General features: G+C 45.1%; 1 protein-coding gene across 7 annotated transcripts in view; it reads left to right on the top strand.

The window, feature by feature from the left end:
* Positions 1-24,718, top strand: part of EPN1 (epsin 1) — a 59,224-nt gene that overhangs the window by 4,673 nt on the left and 29,833 nt on the right. For 5 of the 7 annotated variants that reach the window (XM_030197703.1, XM_030197701.1, XM_030197702.1 and 2 more), the window contains exons 2-3: positions 18,478-18,999; positions 20,894-21,143. In XM_030197703.1, coding sequence (XP_030053563.1) covers positions 18,772-18,999; positions 20,894-21,143 — 478 coding nt within the window. In that variant the 5' untranslated portion in view covers positions 18,478-18,771. Of the gene's footprint in view, positions 1-16,582; positions 16,603-18,152; positions 18,173-18,477; positions 19,000-20,893; positions 21,144-24,718 lie in introns of those variants that run through there. The other 2 variants (XM_030197698.1, XM_030197700.1) reach the window with 2 other exon arrangements.

Below are 24,718 nucleotides of genomic sequence, written 5' to 3'. Positions count from 1 at the left end.
AGAGGCATTTGACAAGGAGGAAACTGTGTGTGTGAGAAGCATGCAGGAGGCAACAGTTGTAGATTGTGTGGTCTGTGTATTTGTGAAGTGAGAATCTTTAAGGGGTTCAATGTGGGACCGTATTTGTGCCTTGTGTGAGTCACTCAGCACTGCCACTGTTGGTGGGAGTAGATGGTGGTCTGGGAGCAATTTCTTTGCCCCTCCATGTCTGCACACTGTGTGGTAGCAGTGATCGCACGTGTCTTGGTATGGCGCTGCCTGGAGGTGGGTAGCCTGGGCTTAAACTGTCTTGGAGACTGTGGCCTGGATTCCCAGGCAGGGCGGGGAGCATGGGTTTTCGTGTTGTGTAAATGAGAGCATGTGAGAGAAGAGACTCTCCCTTCCCAGAGACTATTACATTTCCTCACAGTCTCTATGCTCTCTTCCACATCCTCTTGCTCAACCTGTTTCTTTTCCTGTTTTCAGCTAAAACATTGAGCTGAGAAGAATATGAAAGCCATCACAGTGCATGTGACCCTGGGGGGAATTACATTACATTAGGGCTTATATCCCGCTAACCCCTATTCAGTTGTAAGCGGTTTGCAAACATCTTAAAGGGTTGTAGAAATTGGAACATTCCTCTGAGAATTACAATGGATTGCGTTGGGGGTTAGTAAGATTCTAATAAGAGAGTTTTAATTTTTTTTTCGATACATGAGGTATGACTGTGAAGGGGAGTACATTCTGGCAATTTCTTTCCAGAGTCTGGCTGCTTGGACAGCAGTGATTTATCGAAGAGTGCTAGTTTCTTCTTACCCTTTGATGAGGGGAAGGTGAAAAAGTTAGCAGTTTCTTGTCTCCTGCTTCTTGCAGAGGTTGCGAAGTAGAAATGAGCTAGTAGGTAGCTGGAGATTATTCCTTGTAGTGTTTTACATAGGACGCATGCCAATTTGAAGGATACTCTTGCCTCAACGGGTAGCCAATATAGCTTGATATAGAAAGGGGGGTGCTGTTGAATTTTGATAGACCAAAGATTAGTTCGATTGCTGATATTTTGAGTTGTATGGAGTCTCTTCTGTAAGGTCTTTGTGCAGCCCAAGTATATTGAGTTACAGTAGTCAAGGGCTGATGTTAACAGTACATGCACCAACTGCTCATAGTGGTTGATTTCGAAGTACTTCCAAATGTTGCGGAGCTTTCTCATTAGGAAGAAACATTTTTTGGCTAAGGTGTTAACTTGTGCCTCCAGGGAAAGAGCTTTATCCATTCTAGAACCATCAAACTCCTGTGCGTTCAAATTGACAGTCGACTTGGTTGATGGTAATCATCTTGGGGATTTGTTCTTGTTTTGAGTTGAAACATAAGAATTTGTATCACCCTACTAGAAAAGCTCAACACAGAAAAAAAACATTGTTGGACCCTGGGTATGTCATGTCAATTTTGAAGATTTATTGGATGGGGATTAACACTGAGATGTCATCCGCATTGAGCCTGCAAATAGGTGGGAACATGTGGGATACAAATGTAACAAATAAAATAAATAAGTATAATGGAAAAAGCCATTACTGTCTAATTGTCAGCTTAGGGATCGTAGAAAAATGTTAAATAACATCGGGGCGAGAGGGGAGCCCAGTGGGACCTCACATCTGTTGGAATCGCTTTCCTGTGTGCCATTCTACGTCAGGAAAGAATGTACGATGAGATCAATAAAGCTTGAGATGAGTACAGATGATCTTCGGTGGCAGTGGGGGAATGAGGGGTAAAGCCTGGTGGGGTGGACACAAAGGATCCTCAGTGGTGGTTGGGGGGGGGGGGCAGTGAGGGGTAAAGCCAGAGTTAGAGATGGGGTCAAGAGTGCTCCTGAAGATCTGTCTGCACATTGCATCCTTCGAGGAGAAAAGAAATGTCACTTTTTTTTTTTTTTTAGTTTTATTGAATTTTCAAATAGAGAACAGTGGCTGAATTAGCCAATACAATCAGAACAATAACAATAATTACTATCCTGGAAATAACAGTTAACCCTGTCAGTTCAATAATATGTGGTGAACAGTGAGTATGAATAATGAAGGATAAAAGGGATGTGAACCCAATGATGGAATAGTCATACTCCGATTTCTAACTATTGCTCCAGAGGTTTCCATACAGATGTTATCTTACGGACCCTGTTGTTTTATTCCAATGCTTTAAGTACGTATTTATATACAAGGCATACAGTGTGCGCCAAAATGTTTCATTTAAACTGGTTGTGTTTTTCCATGATCCTAAAATCATTTGAAGGGCGATTGAAAGAAGTAAGTTCACTAAAGTATTGTGATCATCTGAGTTAAGAGCAAGATGCAACGATTGAAGACTTATTACAGATAATGAGATTGGTACTTCTGTATTCAGAGTCTTTTGTATAGTTTCCAAATAGAGCACCAAAAACTGTGTATGATGGGATGTTCGTAGAACATATGTTGTAAAATGAAGAGTTACAATGCTAACAAAGATTATTAATATGTAAATTTGCTTTATATTTCCCCTGGTACAAAATAAGTACCTGAATATATGTAACTGCTTTGAATGTAGTTGCAAAAACCTCAGAAAGGTGGTATATCAAGTCCCTTTCCCCTTATCGAGTCCATAAAGCAAAAAGTACATAGATTGGAGCAAGCTGGCCAATTGCGTTGGTCTGGAAATTCTGGTCCAAAATGATATTGAATGTATTGTTTAAATTCAGTTCTGTAGTCCAACAGGAGATCAATCTATTGTCTAAATTGAATATAGAACGATTGATCAGTTTGTAGGCGAGAGAATTTTTCCTGGCCATCAGCTTTGTACTAAGGAGATATATAGAAGATGTCACGTAATGTATTCATTTCTATTGAGCTTCTTTTAATCTGGGTTAAGTTGCAACCAGTTGAAATATTGCAAAGAAGACACCTGTATTTTAGAGACAAAGTTATAAAATTGTTGTTTATGCGTAAGTTGATCCAGTGAATAAATTCCAAAGAGTTCCAAAGAGGCCAGTACATAGTGTTAATGGTCAATGAGAAATTTAGGGTATACCATAGTGACATATAGGACGACTGCCATTTATTTAAATTCATATATTTATCAATAGCAAGGTAGAAGGAGTAAATATCATTTTAAATTAGTAGTATCTGATGGAATAATACAAGAAGCAATAAGCAGCATAGGGATAGGGAACAGTATGTCTCATTCCGCTTTGTAACCAAATTGCATCACAATTTACATTAGCATCAGATAACCAACAGTGTCTATAACGTGCCAATGAGGCTTGGTAGTATGTATAAAAGTCAGGAAAATTAACACAACCCTTTGCTTTGGAGGCTTTAAGGGGGTCTTTTACTAAGACACGCTGGTGTTTTTAGCACACGCTAAACGGTAGAGACGCCCATGTATTCCCATGGGCGTCTTTAGCGTTTAGTGCGTGCCTATTTGTAGCACGCGTTAAACGCCAGCGCGCCTAAGTAAAAGACCCCCTAAAGTTTTAAGTGCAATCCTGGGTACTGTATTTTCCCATCAAACGTTTGTTCTAAAGAATTTTATAAGACAATTCGCAGAGACCTGGTAGCATCATCAAAAATTACCTTTTTAATAGTATCTAATCTGTCCCACAAAGGAAGAAACAAAGGGGACCATTTAGTTATTGCTTCATCTATTATAGTAAGAATTTATTAACGTTGATTAAGAGTCTGCGCTGGACCTTTATTAATTCATATACTTAAATATTTTAATTGTAATGGGGACCATTTAAAGTTACATTGTCCAGCATTAGATTGGGTTGTATGTGAATTGAAAGATTTTCCTCATTTTCCGGGTATAAAATTAATTAGGGAGAAATCAGATATGATATGCCTCTCAACAGTGTTCATTAGCTGTGGAATTGATACCTGTGGTTGAGCTAAAAACAAGAGTAAGTCATCAGTATATGCTGCAGCTTTAGTCTGGATATTTGATGTACGAATGCCAAAAATATTTGGATTTTGACATATTGCTATTAATAAAGGTTCAAGGGCTAGGTTGAAAAGAAGAGGAGATGGTGGATAACTTTGTGTCGTGCCTTTATGTAACTGAATAGCTTTAGATAAGTTACTGTTTATTGGTATCTGAGAAGATGGATTATTATATAGTATTTTAAGTTAACTAGAGAAATTGGGGCCTAAATTAAAACATTCTACCATTTTAAAAAGATAAAATCATTCAGTGCGATCAAACGCTTTTTCTGTGTCCGGAGAGAAAACCACATACACTTTTTTTTTTTTTTTTTTAATCTTGAGAATCTATATAGTTCAAGAGTGGAATAATCTGAGATTATCACCTGTGAATTGTTTTTCATGAATCCTATTTGATTAGGATGTATAATTGAATTCAAGACTATTAACTGGGAAAGAACCTAGAAACACTATAAAATCAAAGTCAGCAAATAAATCACCAGGTCCGGATGGATAAACAGCTATCATCTATGAATCATTTTTCACGTATCCTCTTTGATTAGGATGTATACTTGAATTCAAGACTATTAACTGGGAAAGAACTTAGAATCACTATAAAATCAATGGCAGCAAATAAAACACCGGGTCCAGATGGATACAGAGCAGAAATTTTTAAATCTATATTTATACCCCTTCTGTTTATAATTCTATGTATCATGATCCAGTCAAATCAGCGCAGTTTTGCAACTGCTGTTCTAACCTTTATTCTGAAACCTGGACAAGACCAAACGTTACCTTTAAAATAAAATCTAAAAGAAGAGGAGAATCAATGTAAGTAGTTTTATGAGCATATGCCACAATTATCCATGCAGGATACAGCATGCCAAATTTTTTTACTAAGCCACGGCAAAAAGTGTCCTGTGGTAGTGTGGGCACATGTTTTTGGTGTGCGTTTGGTACAGTTTTTACCGCATCTGGGAAAAAGGGCTTTTTTTTTTTTCAATGGCCCTGGAAAAGGGCCTGCGGTAAAATTGAAAGCAGCACACACTTATTTACGACCTGAGCCCTTAAGGCCACCTTGGGTCGATTAATGCCAGAAATGCCACTTTCGGTAGGAAATAAAAAAAAATATATATATATTTTCCTGGCAGTATGGGTGCATGCCAAGTCCGAAATTACCACCAGGGGAGCGTGCTAACCTGGCGGTAGACTTGTTTTGGCGAATGCTGCACACGCTTCTTGACTATAGCACCTTTGTAAAGGGGCCCCTTAACTCTTAGATATATTAAGGTTTTGTCTCATATTCAGGATTTTTTTTTTTTTCTTTTAAGGGCAGTTTTTGCTATATCTGGAACACAAAATTTATCCTGAAAGAGGATATGCTTAGGCCTCGCGGTAGAGAGAATTTTCAGATCATGTTGGTAACGAAGGGTTTTCACTACAATAGTAGATGCTTAGCGGTAGAGAAAGGCCTCGAAGGAACTTTGCAAGAGTGTACGATTTGCAATTGAGGCTCAAAGGAAAGATCTAGTATTTTTCTGAGCCCTCTGAAGTTTCTGGCAATCCCAAAATTCTGATGTTGCTTCAGCGATTGCGGCTGGATAAATCCTCCAGGTCGTGCTGAAGCTTCTGGATGTTTTCATTTTGCTTAATTTTCTGCGCTGTTAATCCCAAGGTTGATGTTCTCTGTTTCTAAGGTCTTTTTTTACAAAGCCACGCTAGCGAGTCTTGCGTAGTAAAATGAGAGGAAGCCCATGGGAATTGAATGGACATCCTTTTCATTTACCGCAGAGGAATCGCTAGTGTGGCTTTGTAAAAGAGGCCCTAAATTTAGTTGTTGAGATGTTAAATTTAGCATTTAAATTCTCCATTTCATTCTGAAGATTTTTGGTTGTTCAGTTGCATTTTGAACATGTCTTTTAGCATGTGAATCTGCAAGAACGGGGTCCGGCAGTTTCAAATTGTCTCTATCCGACATCTTGTCTGGAGTCGGAGGATTAGTCTTCCATTTTCCATTCTCAGCTTTTATATCCTGCAAATTTCCCAATAGGAGTCATAGGTTACACTAAAAGTACAGTTCAGTTTAAAAATTCATATATCAAAATTTCTTATCAAATAAGAGCTTTCAAAGCTTTTCAGGATTGAATATAGTCTGCAACATGTCGAAGTTGGTTTGGAATCGAATTCCATAACTTCACTGCAAAACAACTAAAATTTATCATAAAAACATTTATATCAGATCTTCTCCGAGGACAAGCAGGCTGCTTGTTCTCATGACTGGATTGACGTCCACGGCAGCCCCCACCAACCGGAACAAAACTTCGCGGGCGGTCCCGCATGCAGGGCACGCATGCACGGCCGTCTTCCCGCCCTTGCGCGACCGTTCCCGCTCAGTTTTTTTTCTATTCCGCGCTGGAGAGAGACGTGTTGCCGTCTCTCTCTGTCAGCCCCGGAAACCGGATCGCGGCCGTTTTTTCTCCTACGTTCGTGTATTTCTTTTCTTTTTCTATTGTGTTAAAAAAAAAAAAGAAGAGTCCCCTCGTCGTTTTTAGTCGTGAGGGCGCATCGTTGCGGCCTTGTGGCCACGCGGTCGTTTCTTTTTCGGGTGTGCTTTTCACCGCCACCATCGACGACTTTGACTTCGCCGACGCGATTTTTCCGTCGATGTCCTCGAAGGTCCCGAGCGGATTCAAGAAGTGTGGTCAGAGCAGCCGGCAGATCTCGCAGACCGATACCCACGCTTGGTGCCTCCAGTGCCTCGGGCCGGAGCATAATACCAAGACGTGCACCTTGTGTCTCGGCTTACGGAAGCGGACACAGGTGGCGAGGCAAGTTCTTCGGGACCGTCTTTTCGGAACTTGCGCCGGCCCGTCGACGTCCGGGTCTTCGGTACTGATGTCGACGAAATCGGCACCGACCCCAGGAGTACAGGTATCGCCGGCCTGCCGGCGACGGGGGTGAGCGGCCGTGCGGGCAATCGGCCCTGGCCACTCCCTCTACCCAGGGCCATCGGGACCGAACCCTGTCAGACCCGATTCCTCGAGGCCGGGGGGGGTTCTACCTCCTACTACTACTACTACTACTATTTAGCATTTCTATAGCGCTACAAGGCATACGCAGCGCTGTACAAACATAGAAGAAAGACAGTCCCTGCTCAAAGAGCTTACAATCTAATAGACAAAAAATAAATAAAGTAAGCAAATCAAATCAATTAATGTGAACGGGAAGGAAGAGAGGAGGGGGTAGGTGGAGGCGAGTGGTTACAAGTGGTTACGAGTCAAAAGCAATGTCAAAGAGGTGGGTTTTCAGTCTAGATTTAAAGGTGGCCAAGGATGGGGCAAGACGTAGGGGCTCAGGAAGTTTATTCCAGGCGTAGGGTGCAGCGAGACAGAAGGCGCGAAGTCTGGAGTTGGCAGTAGTGGAGAAGGGAACAGATAAGAAGGATTTATCCATGGAGCGGAGTGCACGGGAAGGGGTGTAGGGAAGGACGAGTGTGGAGAGATACTGGGGAGCAGCAGAGTGAGTACATTTATAGGTTAGTAGAAGAAGTTTGAACAGGATGCGAAAACGGATAGGGAGCCAGTGCAGGGTCTTGAGGAGAGGGGTAGTATGAGTAAAGCGACCCTGGCGGAAGATGAGACGGGCAGCAGAGTTTTGAACTGACTGGAGAGGGGAGAGGTGACTAAGTGGGAGGCCAGCAAGAAGCAGATTGCAGTAGTCTAAACGAGAGGTGACAAGGGTGTGGATGAGGGTTTTGGTAGAGTGCTCGGAAAGAAAGGGGCGGATTTTACGGATGTTGTAAAGAAAGAAACGACAGGTCTTGGCGGTCTGCTGGATATGAGCAGAGAAGGAGAGAGAAGAGTCAAAGATGACCCCAAGGTTTCGAGCTGAGGAGACAGGGAGAATGAGAGAGCCATCAACAGAAATAGAAAATGGGGGGAGCGGGGAGGTGGGTTTGGGGGGGAAAATGAGAAGCTCGGTTTTGGTCATATTTAATTTCAGGTGGCGTTGAGACATCCAGGCAGCAATGTCAGACAAGCACGCTGAAACTTTGGTTTGGATGCAAGGTGAGATATCAGGGGTAGAAAGGTAGATTTGGGAGTCATCAGCATAGAAGTGGTAGGAAAAGCCATGGGATGAGATTAATGAACCAAGGGAAGAAGTGTAGATAGAAAAGAGGAGGGGACCAAGAACAGAACCCTGGGGTACGCCGACAGGCAGAGGGATAGAAGTAGAAGAGGATCCACCAGAGTGAACACTAAAGGTGCGGAGGGAGAGGTAGGAAGAGAACCAGGAAAGGACAGAGCCCTGGAATCCAAGTGAGGACAGGGTATCGAGAAGTCTCTCTTCGTCTCTACCGCCAAGCGCCGATGACGGGCACCGAAAGAAAACCAAGAAGCATCATCATCGGTCGCCCACGGCGCACGGGACTGCCAGCTCCGGCACCTCGAGGGATGACTTGACGCCGAGGAAGCGGCAGTGCCGAGAGGAGCGTTCCCCCTCGGTTGAAGAGGTGTCGCTGCATCAGTCCGCGGGTGATTCGGTACTGTCTCTTGGACCCGAGCAGCTTTCGACACCTACACCGGCCCCCTGCCTTTCCCGACAGCAGGCCTTGACGAGTGCCTCCGAGCCATCCTTCCGGGAATTCTGGAAGGGCTGATGTGCCAGGCTCTGCCGGCACCGGGGGTGCTTGCGCCCCCGGCGCCGTTGATGGAGGCGCCGGTGTGCTCTAGCCCAATGCCGCGGCCTCCGACGCCGCTTGCGGCACTGGTGTCGACCGCCACGCAGGTGGAGTCGACGTCGATGAAGGGAGCTTCATCCCCGCCGGCACGGGAGTCCACCGCTCGACGCCATCTCCGGGGACATGGTTCCTCGCAGTCGAGACGGGCCCAGTTGAGGTCTGAGATGCAAGAGCTCATGTCCGACACCGAGGAAGAGGCCTCGTGGGGGGGAGGAGGAGGACCCCAGATATTTGTCCTCAGAGGAGTCTGTGGGCCTTCCCTCCGACCCCACTCCTTCGCCGGAGAGGAAACTCTCCCCCTGAGAGCCTCTCCTTTGTCTATTTGCATTCCCTTTCCTGTGGTCTCTGTGGTTGAGCCGAGGGCTGAGATGCTCGAGGTCCTCGACTATTCATCACCACCTAGAGAGGCTTCCACGGTGCGGTTGCACAATGTCCTCAAAGAGACACTGCTTCGGAACTGGCTGAAGCCATTATCTAACCCCACCATCCCCAAGAAAGCGGAGTCCCAATACAGGATCCACTCTGACCCCAATTGCCTCATGACTCGGCGGTCATGGATTCTGCTCTCAAGAGAGCACGGAGTTCGAGGGATACAACCTCGGCGCCCCCGGGGCGGGAGTCTCGCACTCTGGACTTGTTTGGGAGGAAGGCCTACCAATCTTCCATGCTCGTGACCCGCATCCAGTCATACCAGCTCTACACGAGCATTCACATGCAGAACAATGTGAGGCAACTGGCGGACCTGGTCGACAAGCTCCCTCTGGAGCAGTCCAGGCCTTTTCAGGAGGTGGTCAGGCAGCTGAAGGCATGCAGAAAGTTCCTGTCCAGGGGTATCTATGACACCTGTGTTGTGGCATCTCGAGCTGCAGCCCAAGGTATAGTGATGCACAGACTCTCATGGCTGCGTGCCTCTGACCTGGACAACCGCACCCAGCAGCGGCTGGCGGATGTCCCTTGCCGGGGGGATAACATTTTCGGTAAGAAGGTCGAGCAGTTGGTGGAACACCAACTACACCAACTACACCAGCGGGAAACCGCTCTCGACAAGCTCTCCCACCGGGCGCCTTCAGCATCCACCTCTGCAGGTGGACGTTTTTCCTGGGCCCGGCAGGCTGCACCCTACGCCTACAGCAAGCGTAGGTACACCAGCCAGCCCGAAGGCCTCCTCAGGCACAGGGACAGTCCCAGCGTGCTCGTTCACATCAACAGCGTGCGCCTAAGCAGCCCCCTGCGCCTCCACAGCAAAAGCCGGGGACGGGCTTTTGACTGGATCCATGGGAACATAGCCGCCATCAGTGTCCGTACCGGACGACCTGCCAGTCGGAGGAAGGTTGAAAGTTTTTCACCAAAGGTGGCCTCTGATAACCTCCAACCAGTGGGTTCTCCAAATAGTGCGGTGCGGATACACCCTGAATTTGGCCTCCACTCCCCCAAATTGCCCACCGGGAGCCCAATCCTTCAGCTCCCATCACAAGCAGGTACTTGCAGAGGAACTCTCCGCCCTTCTCAGCGCCAATGCGGTTGAGCCCGTACCACCCGGGCAGGAAGGGCAGGGATTCTATTCCAGGTACGTCCTTGTGGAAAAGAAAACGGGGGATGTGCCCCATCCTAGACCTGAGAGGCCTGAACAAATACCTGGTCAAAGAGAAGTTCAGGATGCTTTCCTTGGACACCCTTCTACCCATGATTCAGAAAGACGATTGGCTATGTTCCCTGGATTTAAAGGACGCTTACACTCACATCCCGATACTGCCAGCTCACAGACAGTGTCTCCGATTCCGTCTGGGAACACGGCACTTTCAGTATTGTGTGCTGCCCTTTGGGCTCGCCTCTGCACCACGGGTGTTCACGAAGTGTCTCGTGGTGGTTGCGGCGTATCTACGCAAGCTGGGAGTGCACGTGTTCCCGTATCTCGACGATTGGCTGGTCAAGAACACCTCAGAGGCAGGAGCTCTTCGGTCCATGCAGTGCACTATCCACCTTAGAGGCAGGAGCTCTTCGGTCCATGCAGTGCACTATCCACCTTCTGGAGCTGCTGGGGTTTGTAATAAATTACCCGAAGTCCCATCTCCAGCCAGTCCAATCTCTGGAATTCATAGGAGCGCTGCTGAATTCTCAGACAGCTCAGGCCTTTCTTCCCGAAGCAAGGGCGCAGAACCTTCTATCCCTTGCCTCTCAGATCAGAGCGTCTCAGCAGGTCACAGCTCGGCAGATGTTGAGACTCCTGGGTCATATGGCCTCCACGGTTCATGTGACTCCCATGGCTCGCCTTCACATGAGACCTGCTCAATGGACCCTAGCTTCCCAGTGGTGTCAAGCTACCGGGAATCTGGAAGATGCCATCCGCCTGTCCCATCAGTTGCCGCAATTCGCTGCACTGGTGGACCATTCGGACCAATTTGACCCTGGGTCGTCCATTCCAAATTCCGCAGCCCACGAAAGTGCTGACGACGGATGCATGTCGCCTGGGATGGGGAGCTCATGTCGATGGGCTCCACACCCAGGGCCTGTGGTCCCTCCAGGAACATGATCTTCAGATCAACCTCCTGGAGCTCCGAGCGGTCTGGAAAGCACTGAAGGCCTTCAGAGATCGGCTGTCCCACCAAATCATTCAAATTCGGACAGACAATCAGGTTGCAATGTATTATATCAACAAGCAGGGGGGCACCGGATCTCGCCCCCTGTGTCAGGAAGCCGTCGGGATGTGGCGTTGGGCTTGCCAGTTCGGCATGCTTCTCCAGGCCACATACCTGGCAGGCGTAAACAACAGTCTGGCCGACAGACTGAGCAGAGTCATGCAACCGCACGAGTGGTCGCTCCATTCCAGAGTGGTACGCAAGATCTTCCGAGAGTGGGGCACCCCCTCGGTGGACCTTTTCGCCTCTCAGACCAACCACAAGCTGCCTCTGTTCTGTTCCAGACTACAGGCACATGGCAGACTAGCGTCGGATGCCTTTCTCTCATTGGGGGACCGGCCTCCTGTATGCGTATCCTCCCATACCTTTGGTGGGGAAGACCTTACTGAAGCTCAAGCAAGACCACGGCACCATGATTCTGATAGCACCTTTTTGGCCCCGTCAGATCTGGTTCCCTCTACTTCTGTCCTCCGAAGAACCGTGGAGATTGGAGTGTTTTCCGACTCATTTCGCAGCACGACGGAGCGCTTCTGCACCCCAACCTTCAGTCTCTGGCTCTCACGGCCTGGATGTTGAGGGCATAGACTTTGCTTCGTTGGGTCTGTCTGAGGGTGTCTCCCGTGTTTTGCTTGCCTCTAGAAAGGATTCCACTAAAAAGAGTTACTTTTTCAAGTGGAGGAGGGAGGTTTGTCGTTTGGTGTGAGAGCAAGGCCCTAGAACCTCGTTCTTGTCCTGCACAGATCCTGCTTGAATACTTTCTGCACTTATCAGAGTCTGGTCTCAAGACCAACTCAGTAAGGAATCACCTTAGTGCGATTAGTGCTTACCATCATCGTGTAGAGGGTAAAGCCATCTCTGGAGAGCCTTTAGTCGTTCAATTCATGAGAGGCTTGCTTTTGTCAAGGCCCCCTGTCAAGCCTCCTGCAGTGTCATGGGATCTCAACGTCGTCCTCACCCAGCTGATGAAACCTCCTTTTGAGCCACTGAATTCTTGCCATCTGAAGTACTTGACCTGGAAGGTCATTTTCTTGGTGGCAGTTACTTCAGCTCCTAGAGTCAGTGAGCTGCAGGCCCTGGTAGCTCATGCTCCTTATACCAAATTTCATCAGAACAGAGTAGTACTCCGCACTCACCCTAAGTTCCTGCCAAAGGTGGTGTCGGAGTTCCATCTTAACCAGTCAATTGTCTTGCCAACATTCTTTCCCAGACCGCATACCCGCCCTGCTGAACGTCAGTTGCACACATTGGACTGCAAGCGAGCGTTGGCCTTCTATCTGGAGCGGACACAGCCCCACAGACAGTCTGCCCAATTGTTTATTTCTTTCGACCCCAATAGGAAAGGGGTCGCTGTCGGGAAACGCACCATCTCCAATTGGCTAGCACATTGCATTTCCTTCACTTACGCCCAGGCTGGGCTGACTCTTGAGGGTCATGTCACGGCTGGTCATGTTAGAGCCATGGCAGCGTCGGTGGCCCACTTGAAGTCAGCCACTATTGAAGAGATTTGCAAGGCTGCGACGTGGTCATCAGTCCACACATTCACATCATATTACTGCCTCCAGCAGGATACCCGACGCGACAGTCGGTTTGGGCAGTTGGTGCTGCAGAATCTGTTTGGGGTTTGAATCCAACTCCACCCTCCAGGACCCGATTTATTCTGTTCAGGCTGCACTCTCAGTTAGTTGTTCTTCGTAGGTCAATTTCTGTTATGCCCTCGCCGTTGCGAGGTTCAATTGACCTGGGTTCTTGTTTTGAGTGAGCCTGAGAGCTAGGGATACCCCAGTCGTGAGAACAAGCAGCCTGCTTGTCCTCTGAGAAAGCGAATGATACATACCTGTAGCAGGTGTTCTCCGAGGACAGCAGGCTGATCTCACCTACCCTCCCTCCTCCCCTTTGGAGTTGTGTTTTACTCATTCCTTTGCTTATCATTCAACTGAACGGGAACGGTCGAGCACGGGCGGGAAGACAGCCGCGCATGCACGGTGGGCGTGCCCTGCGTGCGGGACCACCCGCGAAGTTTTGTTCCGGTTGGTGGGGGCTGCCGTGGATGTCAACCCAGTCGTAAGAACAATCAGCCTGCTGTCCTCGGAGAACACCTGCTACAGGTATGTATCATTCGCTTTATTAAACGATGGAAAATTTAAATTCAAGATATAGTTATATGTAGAAGGCTGGTGAGTTGATGGATAAGACACTAAAAGGACATGGTGTTCTGGACATCAATCATAATAAATCATAAATAGTCTTAAAATCAGTTTGAGCTCTTAACTGGCCACCAGTGTAAATCCCTCAAATATGTAACATGCTCAAACTTCCTGCAGCAAAAGATTGAAACTAACTGCAGAATTCTGCAAGCATTGGAGCCTTTTCTGAAGGGCTCGATTAGTACCCGCATATAGGGAATCTTAATTAGCCGCAGTAGCGTTTTTAATGCGCGCTGATGATTAGCATGCGCTTAAATGTTATAGATGCCCATATATTCCTATGGGTGACTATAGCGTTTAGCTCGTGCTAAAAACACTACCGCGGCTTAGTAAAAGACCCCCACAAAGATGGGGGTTACAATGAACCGCAACTTAACATTAGAGAGCCAAGTGACATCCACGACAAAATGTTCCGCTCAATGTGGAAGCTCAAATGCGTGAAGCAATTCTTCCCGTGGGAAACATTTTGCAACCTGGTACAATCAATGGTACTAAGCCATGTTAGACTACTGCAATGGAATTTATGCGGGATGCAAAGAACAAACCTTAAAGAAACTTCAGACCACTCAAAACACGGCAGCTAGACTTATCTTCGGAAAAACGCGATTTGAAAGCACAAAACTCCTCCACGAAAAACTACACTGGCTCCCAATCAAAGAACGCATTGCTTTCAAAATCTGCACTGTGGTTCACAAAATCATCTACGGTGAAGCCCCGGGATACATGACAGACCTGATTGACCTACCAAGTAGAAACACATCCGAATCAACACGAACGTACCTAGATTTGCACTACCCAAGCTGCAAAGTACTCAAATACAAATCAACCTAAGCATCCAGTTTTTCTTACATAAGCACACAACTGTGGAATGCATTACCAAAAGCCTTGAAAACTACATACGATCACCTAAACTTCCGGAAAACACTAAAAACGAACCTGTTTAAAAAGGCATACCCTATCAACCCAACATAAATGCCTGATCTCTACAACAAAACTAAAGTACGTAATGGACATAACACAACTCTTCCGTTATACGATGCTCTAATGTGGCTGTGCCACATGAACTTGATCTTACCACAACATTACCCTGTATTTGTTCACACCGGAGCCTGCAAAGGCCTCTCCGGTACTATGTAAGCCACATTGAGCCTACAAATAGGTGTGAAAATCTGGGATACAAGTGTAAAAAAAATAAATTAAAAGAGCTACAATAAGCCAGTTGCGGCAAAATAATGGCCTGTACCAGTACTCTAAATTGAGCCAAAAAGCATAATGTTCTGATTGCCCTAAACTGTCTTAGTTTCAAAAAAAATATTCTCTTGCTTAAATTAACGGTTCCATTGTTAGTTGTGAAACCTAAGACCCAGACACTAAAACTAAACTTTCCCCTGTTGATGCGCAAGAATGAATCTTTCCAATACATTCTACAATTACACTCTGTATCACTAATAACTGACGGCGATGTTAATAAAATAAAAATATCAGCATATGATGCAATGTGTAATATAAGGCAGAATTTAAAAAAAAAATTCCCAAAGAACTCATTAAAATGTTACAGTATAGGCGATGACGGTGATCCTTGAGGGACAGCAGTAACTGGACTCCAACTCTTTGAAAATGTAACATTATACTGTCTATTACTAAGAAATCTTTTAAACCAGTTCGGAACTGTTCCAGTCAATCTCAACTCACTCAGCCTATTTAACAGCAAGGTGTGGTCCATGGTGTCAAAAGCACCAGACGCATCAAACTGTAATAATACCAAAGGAATATTTTGACTTAACAAAATCTTAACCTTTAACCATCGTCACAAGCAAGGGTTCCATACTGTGCATCGGTCTGAAACCATATTGAGTAGAGAATGACGCGGGGATGGGGACAGAGCCCATAGGGACAGGGACAACCTTTGTCCCTATGTTGTTCTCCTCTTTGAAGCCTGTTAATGAACTGGACTGTTATGTTTGAGTGATGCAGACAATAATCTTTTGATTTTTTTGGAAAAACAAAAAACATGCTGGCCACTGCTAGTAAAATTTGCATGGGGGGATCCTGTTCATTCCTGCTACCAGCACATCTTCTATTGCAGGAAGGACTGTGGAAGACAGGAGAGCTAGACTGAATCCTGAGTTTGACGACTTATTCAGCCACAGATTTAAAAAAATCATCGGTGCTTCCTAGGGCATATTTCTCCCCTCTAGGGCATACAGAACATGTGTATTTTGTACCCCTGGACATTTTAACATGGTGCATTATGGTTCCTTGGGGTAGTAGAAGTCAGCTATTGTTGGGGCTGGAAGGATAGGGGGGTTATTATAGCTGCTTGTTATTATTGTTTTCTCTTTGTGATTTATAAACAGTTGCATAGCATATTCCTTTTTATATTTCTGCAGATGGGGACAGAGCCCATAGGGATGGGACGGGGACAGAACCCAGAGGGAGACAGGGCCTGCAGGGACTGGACAGGAACAGAACCTGCGGGGATGGGATCGGGACGGGGACAAACAGATAAGGACGATGGTCAAGCATGCAAAATTTGCCAGACATCTTTTTCAGTGTAAAATCAACTTTTTTAACCAGAACTTCAAACTGGAGGACACAAAATTGTTGATGAGCTTTTGGAGTTTTGTTCACTGCTATATCCAGAAAGCGGTGAGTGAGTAGCAAAATGTAAAAAAAAAAAAAGGTATATTTTGGCTACAATAGTAAAAACTCGATCAGGCTGAGACGCTAGCTCCATGCCTCTGTTCACATCAGGCTCCAAACTCCGCCCCCTCCCCCCACCGAAATGTCACATTTCCAAATGTTTCTGCCTCAGGAGATGTTTGACTTTGCAATTTCAGCCTCCAAACTGAGGGAGATGGGCAGAAGTCCATGAGTTGGTTAACCCAAACTTCCTTCTCCTAGAGAGGTGGTGGCAAACATTTTGCTGGTTTGATTTTTGCTGCTCTTGGTGTTTTTCCAGACTGACAGACCGTTCCCAGGCTTTTTAGTTGCCTTCAGGCCTTCTTACTTAAAAGCCAAACTTTTTTCAGGTCATAGCTCGGGACTGCGGTACTATTGCAGTTGAAAGTCCTGAGCAGAAACCAAGATCCAGGGGTTTTCTGGTAAGAATTGTGTTCTCGGCGAGCTTGAGAGTGTTGGTGAAACCTTTTAAAAGCAACAGCCCTCGACTCCTATCCAGTTCTTCACTAAAACCTCTTGTCGGCATGAATACAGCACGGACAGCTGAAGCACAAAAACTCTTAATATTACCTAATTCAAATGCATATTTTAAAAGGGAAATGTTGTCAGTATATAGGGTCAAAAAAATAAAATCTTTGGCCTTCTTGCTGAACTTAGGTGTAAAATGGATATGGGAATATGGGAGTGCCAAATGATTTTGTTAAAATAATTTTTTGCTGTTTGCAACTGGAAAGATGTTTGAGGGGTTTTTTTGTAATGTATATATCGTAGCAGCATCTGAGTGCTGGAGAGATTATGTTGGTGTCTTATCTCTCTTGGATTGGTGGTGAACTCTGGTTTCATTGGTTTAGGCTTAGAAACCCCCCCCCCCCCCCCACCTACCGGCAGACACTGGACAGGTCTTTCTGACTCATATTTACCCCTAAGTTTATCAGCCTGTTTTGCTGTCCAAGAAGGTGTTTTGCTTTCAGTCCTGGTGGTGTGGGTGTGGGGTTGCCGGATTTCTTTTAATCTTACTGTGTGTAGTGAATGATGAAGCCAGTCAACCTCCCCACTCACAAAGTGGGAGCATGTTAATTAGTGACTTATAATTTTTTGTACCTGGAGAGATGTGGCCAGGGGCAAGTCATTCATACAGGCTTTCATTTTATCCCTGGCCAGGTTTCAGGTTTGCTGCCATGGTGCTGTTCGTCATCAGATACCTTGTGTTTGCTGTGTGGGAGCTCAGAGCTACTGCTTCCTTTACCCACATGCCTGTATGTCCCAAAGGCAGAAGGAAATCTCGTTCCTTCTGCCCCACGTCAGGGGCAGTGTACATGGTGTTCAGGAGAAGATTTGTTGTCAGTTTCTCTCACTAATCTGCAGGTTTGGTCTCCTTTTTGCAAGAGGAAGAAAGCCCGGGCAACTGTAAGCACTGGTTTTCCGCATTGAAATATGAGCCTTTTAAAAACCAGGCTAGTGTTTAAAAGCGCAGAAAAACCGTGCCAGTTTGTACTAGCACTTCCTGTTTTATCTGTACATGTGCACAAGAACCACACTTACCACAAACCTTCTTGTGTGCATGTGCCAGGCTTGGTCCTCCATTTTTTAGTGCCAATTAGCTGCATAAGATTTCTTTTGAGCATTACTTAGCTATTTTTCTGTGCTGTTGTGTTATGGGCTTTAGCGTTCGACTTTGAGCATTGGCTCCCTGTTTTTTTTTTTTTTTAATGGAGGAAGGAAATCGGCCCTCCTGCCCCAGAGGTACTGGACTGGGAGAGCTCACTCCTGAGCTGGCATTTAATAATTAAACGTAGTGCTCACTGCATCGATTTTCACTGATTCTGGTTTATTGACACAGGGTGCAGTTGGATTTTGAAGTGTCCACACGTTGCAGGTTTCTCCATCTCACCAGAGGGGGGTTTGAGGCAGATCATGAGCATCTGGCAGAAGCGTTTGCAGTCTACCATGAGGGAGTGAGGGTTTTATCAGCTTGCTAGCATCATTGTCCAGGTTCTGGTAACTTATTTTCCAGTTTTCCGCCAGTTTGTAGGTGCTATGTAAAATTTGATTTCAAAATTTGTGTGTGTATTGTAATAGTAGCTAGTGTCCACCCCTTATTGCCTGATACAGGAGAAAATTCAGGTCTGGAGTTTTGAAACACTGGACTTCAGGGACTTAAAAACACTTGAGTGTGTAGGGGGCAGGGAGGGAATCCTGTGTACACTTGAATCCTCACCCTTGGGTTTGGAGGGGCCATAATCAAATGTAGACATGGAAAGTTGTATATATTTTTTCACTTTTCTTTTCGGTTTCAGATGTGGCTGTAGTGCCCCTGCCTTCTCGCTGCCATGCTGGCACCCGGCCAGTTTGTAGACATCCAGATAAGGATGTGATAAGTACCTTTCACGGAAAAGAACACTCATGAGGAAACTCGAGGATTAATTTGCAGGTCATGAGAAACGTATGTGGTTTTGATCTTTAAAGGAGCCCCTGCCCCCTATCTGCTTGCTGCAGAGAATCTCGGATCAGGTAACTGGTCGTCAGTCCTCGGTCTTTTTTTTTTTTTTTTTTTTTAATTCCCCACTTCTGTGGGAGACCTTGCTGCCACCATGTCAACCTCCTCATTGCGGCGGCAGATGAAAAACATTGTGCATAACTACTCGGAGGCAGAGATCAAGGTGCGAGAAGCCACTTCCAATGACCCATGGGGCCCTTCCAGCTCGCTGATGTCGGAGATCGCTGACCTGACCTACAATGTGGTGGCCTTCTCGGAAATCATGAGTATGATTTGGAAGAGGTTGAATGACCATGGGAAGAACTGGCGTCACGTCTACAAGGTGAGTTATTTAAAAAAAAGTGGATTACAGTTAAAACAATATAAAAGCATACATCATCAATAAATGTACCATAATAGCATAAAATCACAGAAAACCCTCAATCTTAATCTCAGAAGAAAATTTTCTGAAACAAATAGGCATTTAGTTGCTTCCGGAAGACAAAGATGTCAAGTGCCTCAGTTCTAAAAGGAAATTATTTGAAAGAGTAAATCCTGTAATGAAAATAAAATATACAAGAGCACTGCAGGGGTTGGGGGAAGGAAATGGGGACCCTTTGAATTTAACTTCTTTGTTTCAGGGCTGTTGGCTCTCAAGAGACATTGAAGGTTTGGAGTTACCAGGGACCCATATGTCTTCTGACAGCACTGGTTGCTGCCATACTCCAAGAATTGGGTTCAGTCCTTAGAGCCCGGTATCTACCCCTCTAGGCACTTCTGGGCATGCTACTTGATATTTGATATCCTGCCTCACCATATAAGCTCGAGACAAAATTAGAGAGAAATATGCACAGTGTCCAGAAAAAAATTGCTGCCCCCTCCAAACATTTTGCAATAACAACCACAAACCTGCATCGAATTAATTTAAAATGTTACGTGACAATGACATCTGTTTGCGTCATCCATGCCAAATTACGTAGTCATCCCAAATTCCATTTAAGAGCTCTTAAAAGTTTTACAAACTGCTGACACAAATCTGTTTCCAGCATGACTTACTTGCTGACATCATCCTTGTTGTCATTGTGTGTTGATAAACAAAATGTTGTCAAAAGAAGATCGAGTTTTGATTAAAATACTCAGTTTAAAAGGATACGGCACTTAAAGATCAGATTTAAACATTCAGACTGTTCAGGTTGACATTAACTGTGTTGGAATCTCTAATTTTGGGGTATTGTTGTTTTAAAATTTGATTTCTCGGTAACGTTGAGGTGGATTTCTATGAAGACACACATCGTTTGAAAGAGATGTCACTTTGTGCACGTAAAATTTTTATTCGGCACAGGCTTGCGTTGGTTATTGCAAAATGTTTAGGAGGCTCACTTTTTTCTGGACACAGTGTATATATAATATGAAAAAGAACAGACCTCTTCCTTAGCGTCCGGCTGGACCAGCCCAGAACAAGTGTGTTGTGTTGGTCGACCACTTGTTCTGGACTGGTCTGGCTAGACTAAAGAAAATAAAATGATCAGGTAAGATGTAATTTCTTTCATCTAATTTCTTAATCCATCCATTATACCTACCTGAATTTTACTTCTAATTCAGAAACGTCCTGTCATAATACCATACTTTTAAATGTCACTGTTTATACCTTGAATCCTATGGCGGACCCTCTGCCTGTGGAATAATGCCTTAGATTCAGAGGAAGACTACCCCACAGTCAGCCATACATCTGAAACGTTTCACTTACATGTAGATTGTAATTTCATTCCACTTGCTGATAATCTTTTTGGGAGGAGCGTAAAGATCCTGTAACTTCATATATATTCAGAAGCTCCTGCAAACTGTAAATAGGACCGTCATTATGGCTTTCACAGCAGCCAGTGATGAGATCAGAGCCACAGTGACAGCATGGACTGGCATTAGTAACCTTGCATGCTCTTACACATATCAAAAACTTAGTGGCGGTTACAATACTGCCATGATGGAAGAATATTCTACAGCCCATTAGACCTCTGTCTTCTATACCCAGGCACCGCAAACTCAAAAGGTCTCATCTTCAAGCAGCAAAGGTGTCTCCAGTAGGCAGCTAGCGGGCATTCACAGCCTCCCACTCAGGTTGGTCCCGATGTCTAGGATCCTGATACGGGGCCATCAGAAGTCCCAATCAGCTGCACATTTTCTTTTAGTATTGTGCCTTTTAACCCCTTCCTCACCACCCTCCTTTTTACTGTTCGTAGGCCATGACCCTGATGGAATACCTGATCAAGACCGGCTCCGAACGCGTGGCACAGCAGTGTAAGGAGAACATCTACGCTATTCAGACGTTGAAGGACTTCCAGTACGTGGACCGTGACGGCAAGGATCAGGGTGTCAACGTACGCGAGAAGGCCAAGCAGCTAGTGGCATTGCTGAAGGATGACGAGAGGCTGAGGGAGGAGCGAGCGCATGCGCTGAAGACCAAGGAGAAACTGGCACAAACCTCAACATGTAAGGGAACTGTTACTTATCAGATCTACTGGGGAGGGGTCCCATAAATAAAATCAGAGCTTAAGTTCAGGTTAGGTGTTGGGGAAGAATTTCCTGGCTAGGGCTGGAACAAGTTACCCGAGGAAGTGGTGGAATCTGTAAGAGCAAATTAAAACTTGTATGTTTGATTTAGCTACAATGAGTTCTGCCACTAGAGGTACCGTTGGAGCCCCCAGCTTATGTAGGGAGATGATCTCCCTTGTTTTTTGTCATTTTCAGTAGAAGTTGAGATGGCTTTATTCTGTAGTATGAGGAGCCTTTCAGATTGCTTAGCAGGAAGATCAGAATTGCATTATGTGAAAAATTCCTTTATAGAGGTCAGAACATTCCTGTTTTATTTTCTCAGCCATGGTGAGCTCCAGTGCGTTCCCATGAAAATGTAAGCTTAATCATGTTAAGCTGATCCCTTCCTCAGACAGATGGCTGTGTCCCATTATTAGGCCTACAAAGGGAAGGGACCAGGGTATCACATACATCTCTCGTATTGGGCTTCTTTTCATACTGAAGAACATAAGCATTGTCATACTGGGACAGACCGAAGGTCCAGCAAGCCCAGCATCCTGTTTCCAACAGTGGCCAATCCAGGTCACAAGTACCTGGCAAGATCCCAAAAGAGTACAATACATTTTATGCTGCTTATCCTAGAAATAAGTGGATTTTCCCCAAGTTGTTTTAATAATGGCTTATGAAGTTATCCAAACCTTTTTTTAAACCTTGCCAAGCTAACTGCTTTTACCACATTCTCTCTCAATGAATTCCAGAGTTTAATTACACGTTGAGTGAAGATATATTTTTCCAGATTTGTTTTAAATTTACTACTTAGTAGCTTCATTGCATGCCCCCTAGTCCTAGTATCCCTTATCTCTTATTTGTCCTATTTGTTCTAATTAGATAGCCGCCGCTGCACACTGAGCGGAGGGTTTCAACATATCAACGGAGGACAGAAGGAACAGTCCTTTTTGTCCTCTGTTATGTGCCCTCACATACCTTACCCTGTTTGTCAAAGATGTCCCTGCCTGTGTCATCTCCTCCCACCTTTTGCTACTATCAGAACCTCCGGTCAACCTTTGTACCCTCTCTGAGAGGGCAAAGATAAAAGGGAAGGGGTGAGTGGAGTGAAAAGTAGAGCCATTTTCCGTATGAGTCATAAATATTGCCAAACCACATCAGAGAGAAAGAAGGTCCCTTCCAGCCCGGGATGCCCACTCTTATGCCCGTAGCAGGGGTGTATGTAGCACTGTCTGCCCTTATCAGTTTGTTTTTAGGGGTGAGCTTGTGCCTAGGTTTGGTCTGGGTTGTATAAGGAGGGGAGGACCTCTTTCTAAAGTGCCTGTGATTGATCAGATAGCCATAACTGTCTCTACAGTGCCCCTGTGGCAAAGCCAAACAGGTTGACAGTCTGCCTAGAGAAGGCCTGCTCTTAAACTCTCAAAATGATTTTTTTTAATCAGCTGCCCACCTGTCCCCTTCATTACAAGTATCGGGCAGACTTCAAGTCATCAGATCAGCCTGTTCCAGTCTTCTGCACTGAAAAGATCTGCCTAGTTCAGATTTATGACTCCATTTAGAATAAATTCACATTTGGGGTTCGTGACCTGGATGGGCTCTCCTTAGCAACATCATTATTCTGTAATTTTATTTGGCTGCAATCACAGGGCTGCAGCCACAAAGACTGAAAAGCACCAATCTGGATCCTGGAAGCTCTGGGTCTGCAGTATCTCCAACACTTCAATATGTTTAAGAAAACGAGCCTCGGATCTTTAGCATTGTTAACTTATAATTCTTTCTGTGCCCTATTTGGAGACATCTTTGATGTACGATTTATTTAATTTTTTTGTGATACATGTTTGATCTCAGTCCTGTCCCATCCTAGTACTTCATTACAAAAAGAATAAAATGGAAGTTTAGGATGGGGTCATGGCTTTGAATTTTGTAAAGTTCCGTGCAAGGATCGTGGGGTAGGTGCTTGAGGGTGGGTTTCCTCCAAATCAAATTTGGCAGCACAAAGACATTAAATTCAGAAAACAGGATATTTATTGTCACCAGACCCATCCTTTGGAATACTGTACCATTTTCCCTTTATGGAGAGCGTTTCTTAAAGGTATTTAAGAAGAAACTGAAGTTCTTTTTGTGTCAAGATGCCTTTGATGTTTAATGTAATGTCTTTTTTATTATTTTTTCCCTCCCCTCCCTGGCTTTTTTGGCACGCTATGATGGGAGTGGATGGGTCACTTCTGATGCCTGCATGGTGTTATTACCTTACCTGTCCTTTCCCTTTACTGTTTATGAATGGAGTTTCTTTCATTATTGTGATAACAGACATTGTAAACTGCCTAGAAAGTCTCCAGATTGGGCAGTATATCAAAGATGAAACCTGAGAGCAAAAATGGAACTAAGATTGTTTGTTTTTCTCGGCCTTTTTGCTGACAAAACATTAGCCTTCCATCCTTGTTAATCTGGTTTTAGGCCAGGATGTAGCACCAAGACTATTCTAGCGCCTGCCTCGGCGATGATACTTTCTAAGCTTGATCAAGGCTATATTGCCCTTGCGGTGTCGTTACATCTATCAGCCGCTTTCGATCTCGTTGAGCATTTGTTGTCTATTTCCTGCCTTTCCTCGCATGGTCTGTTCAGCACTGTTCTTCAGTAGCCTAGGGGTTAGTGCAGCAGATTTTGATCCTGGGGAACTGGGTTTGATTCCCACTGCAGCTTCTCATGACTCTGGGCAAGTCACTTAACCCTCCATTGCCCCAATTACAAATAAGAACCTGTATATACTATGTAAACCGCTTTGAATGTAGTTGCAAAAACCACAGGGGGTATATCGAGTCCCATTTTCTTAGCAGACATTGGGTTGTGATGCCGGTAATTGGGAAGCAAAACTGGTGCTGGGCAGACTTCTATGGTTTATGCCCTGATCGTGACTGAATAGATAAGGATGGGCAGGAGTATAAATTTTAAGGGGCTTCGACGTTAACATCGGAACTGAGTACAAGAAGAGTGCTGGGCAGACTTCTACGGTCTGTGCCCTGAGAAAGGCAAAGACAAATCAAACTGGGGTATAAATTATCACATACCATGTAAAATGAGTTTATCTTGTTGGGCAGACTGGATGGACCGTTCAGGTCTTTATCTGCCATCATTTACTATGTTACTTGATTGCACTTTAGAGTTATGTCCACAACTACTTTGGGTTCTAAGCCTCTTTGTTCGGGGTACTCCATGGATCTGTTTTATCTCTGGTTGTATTTAATCTCTTCTTGAGTCTGTTAGAGAATTGTTGAATAGTAGTTGCTATTGTTTTTTGTTTCTATGCGGACGATATTCTATTGATTCATTATATTGATCCAGACAATCCTGATATGTCAGCGTAGCACATTGGTTGCGCACTCACCACCTTGTCCTCAATTGTGAGAAGACTGTTGCCTGCTGGCTTACAAGCTGACCCTCCCGACCAATTTTTGACCTTCCCATTCTTGGTATTACTGTAACCCCTGTCGACTCCTTTCAATATTCCCTCGACTACCACCTTTTCT

This window comes from Microcaecilia unicolor, chromosome 3 (assembly GCF_901765095.1).
Source record: "Microcaecilia unicolor chromosome 3, aMicUni1.1, whole genome shotgun sequence".
In the NCBI taxonomy this organism is placed as follows: domain Eukaryota; kingdom Metazoa; phylum Chordata; class Amphibia; order Gymnophiona; family Siphonopidae; genus Microcaecilia; species Microcaecilia unicolor.
This window is presented reverse-complemented; position numbering and strand designations above follow the sequence as displayed.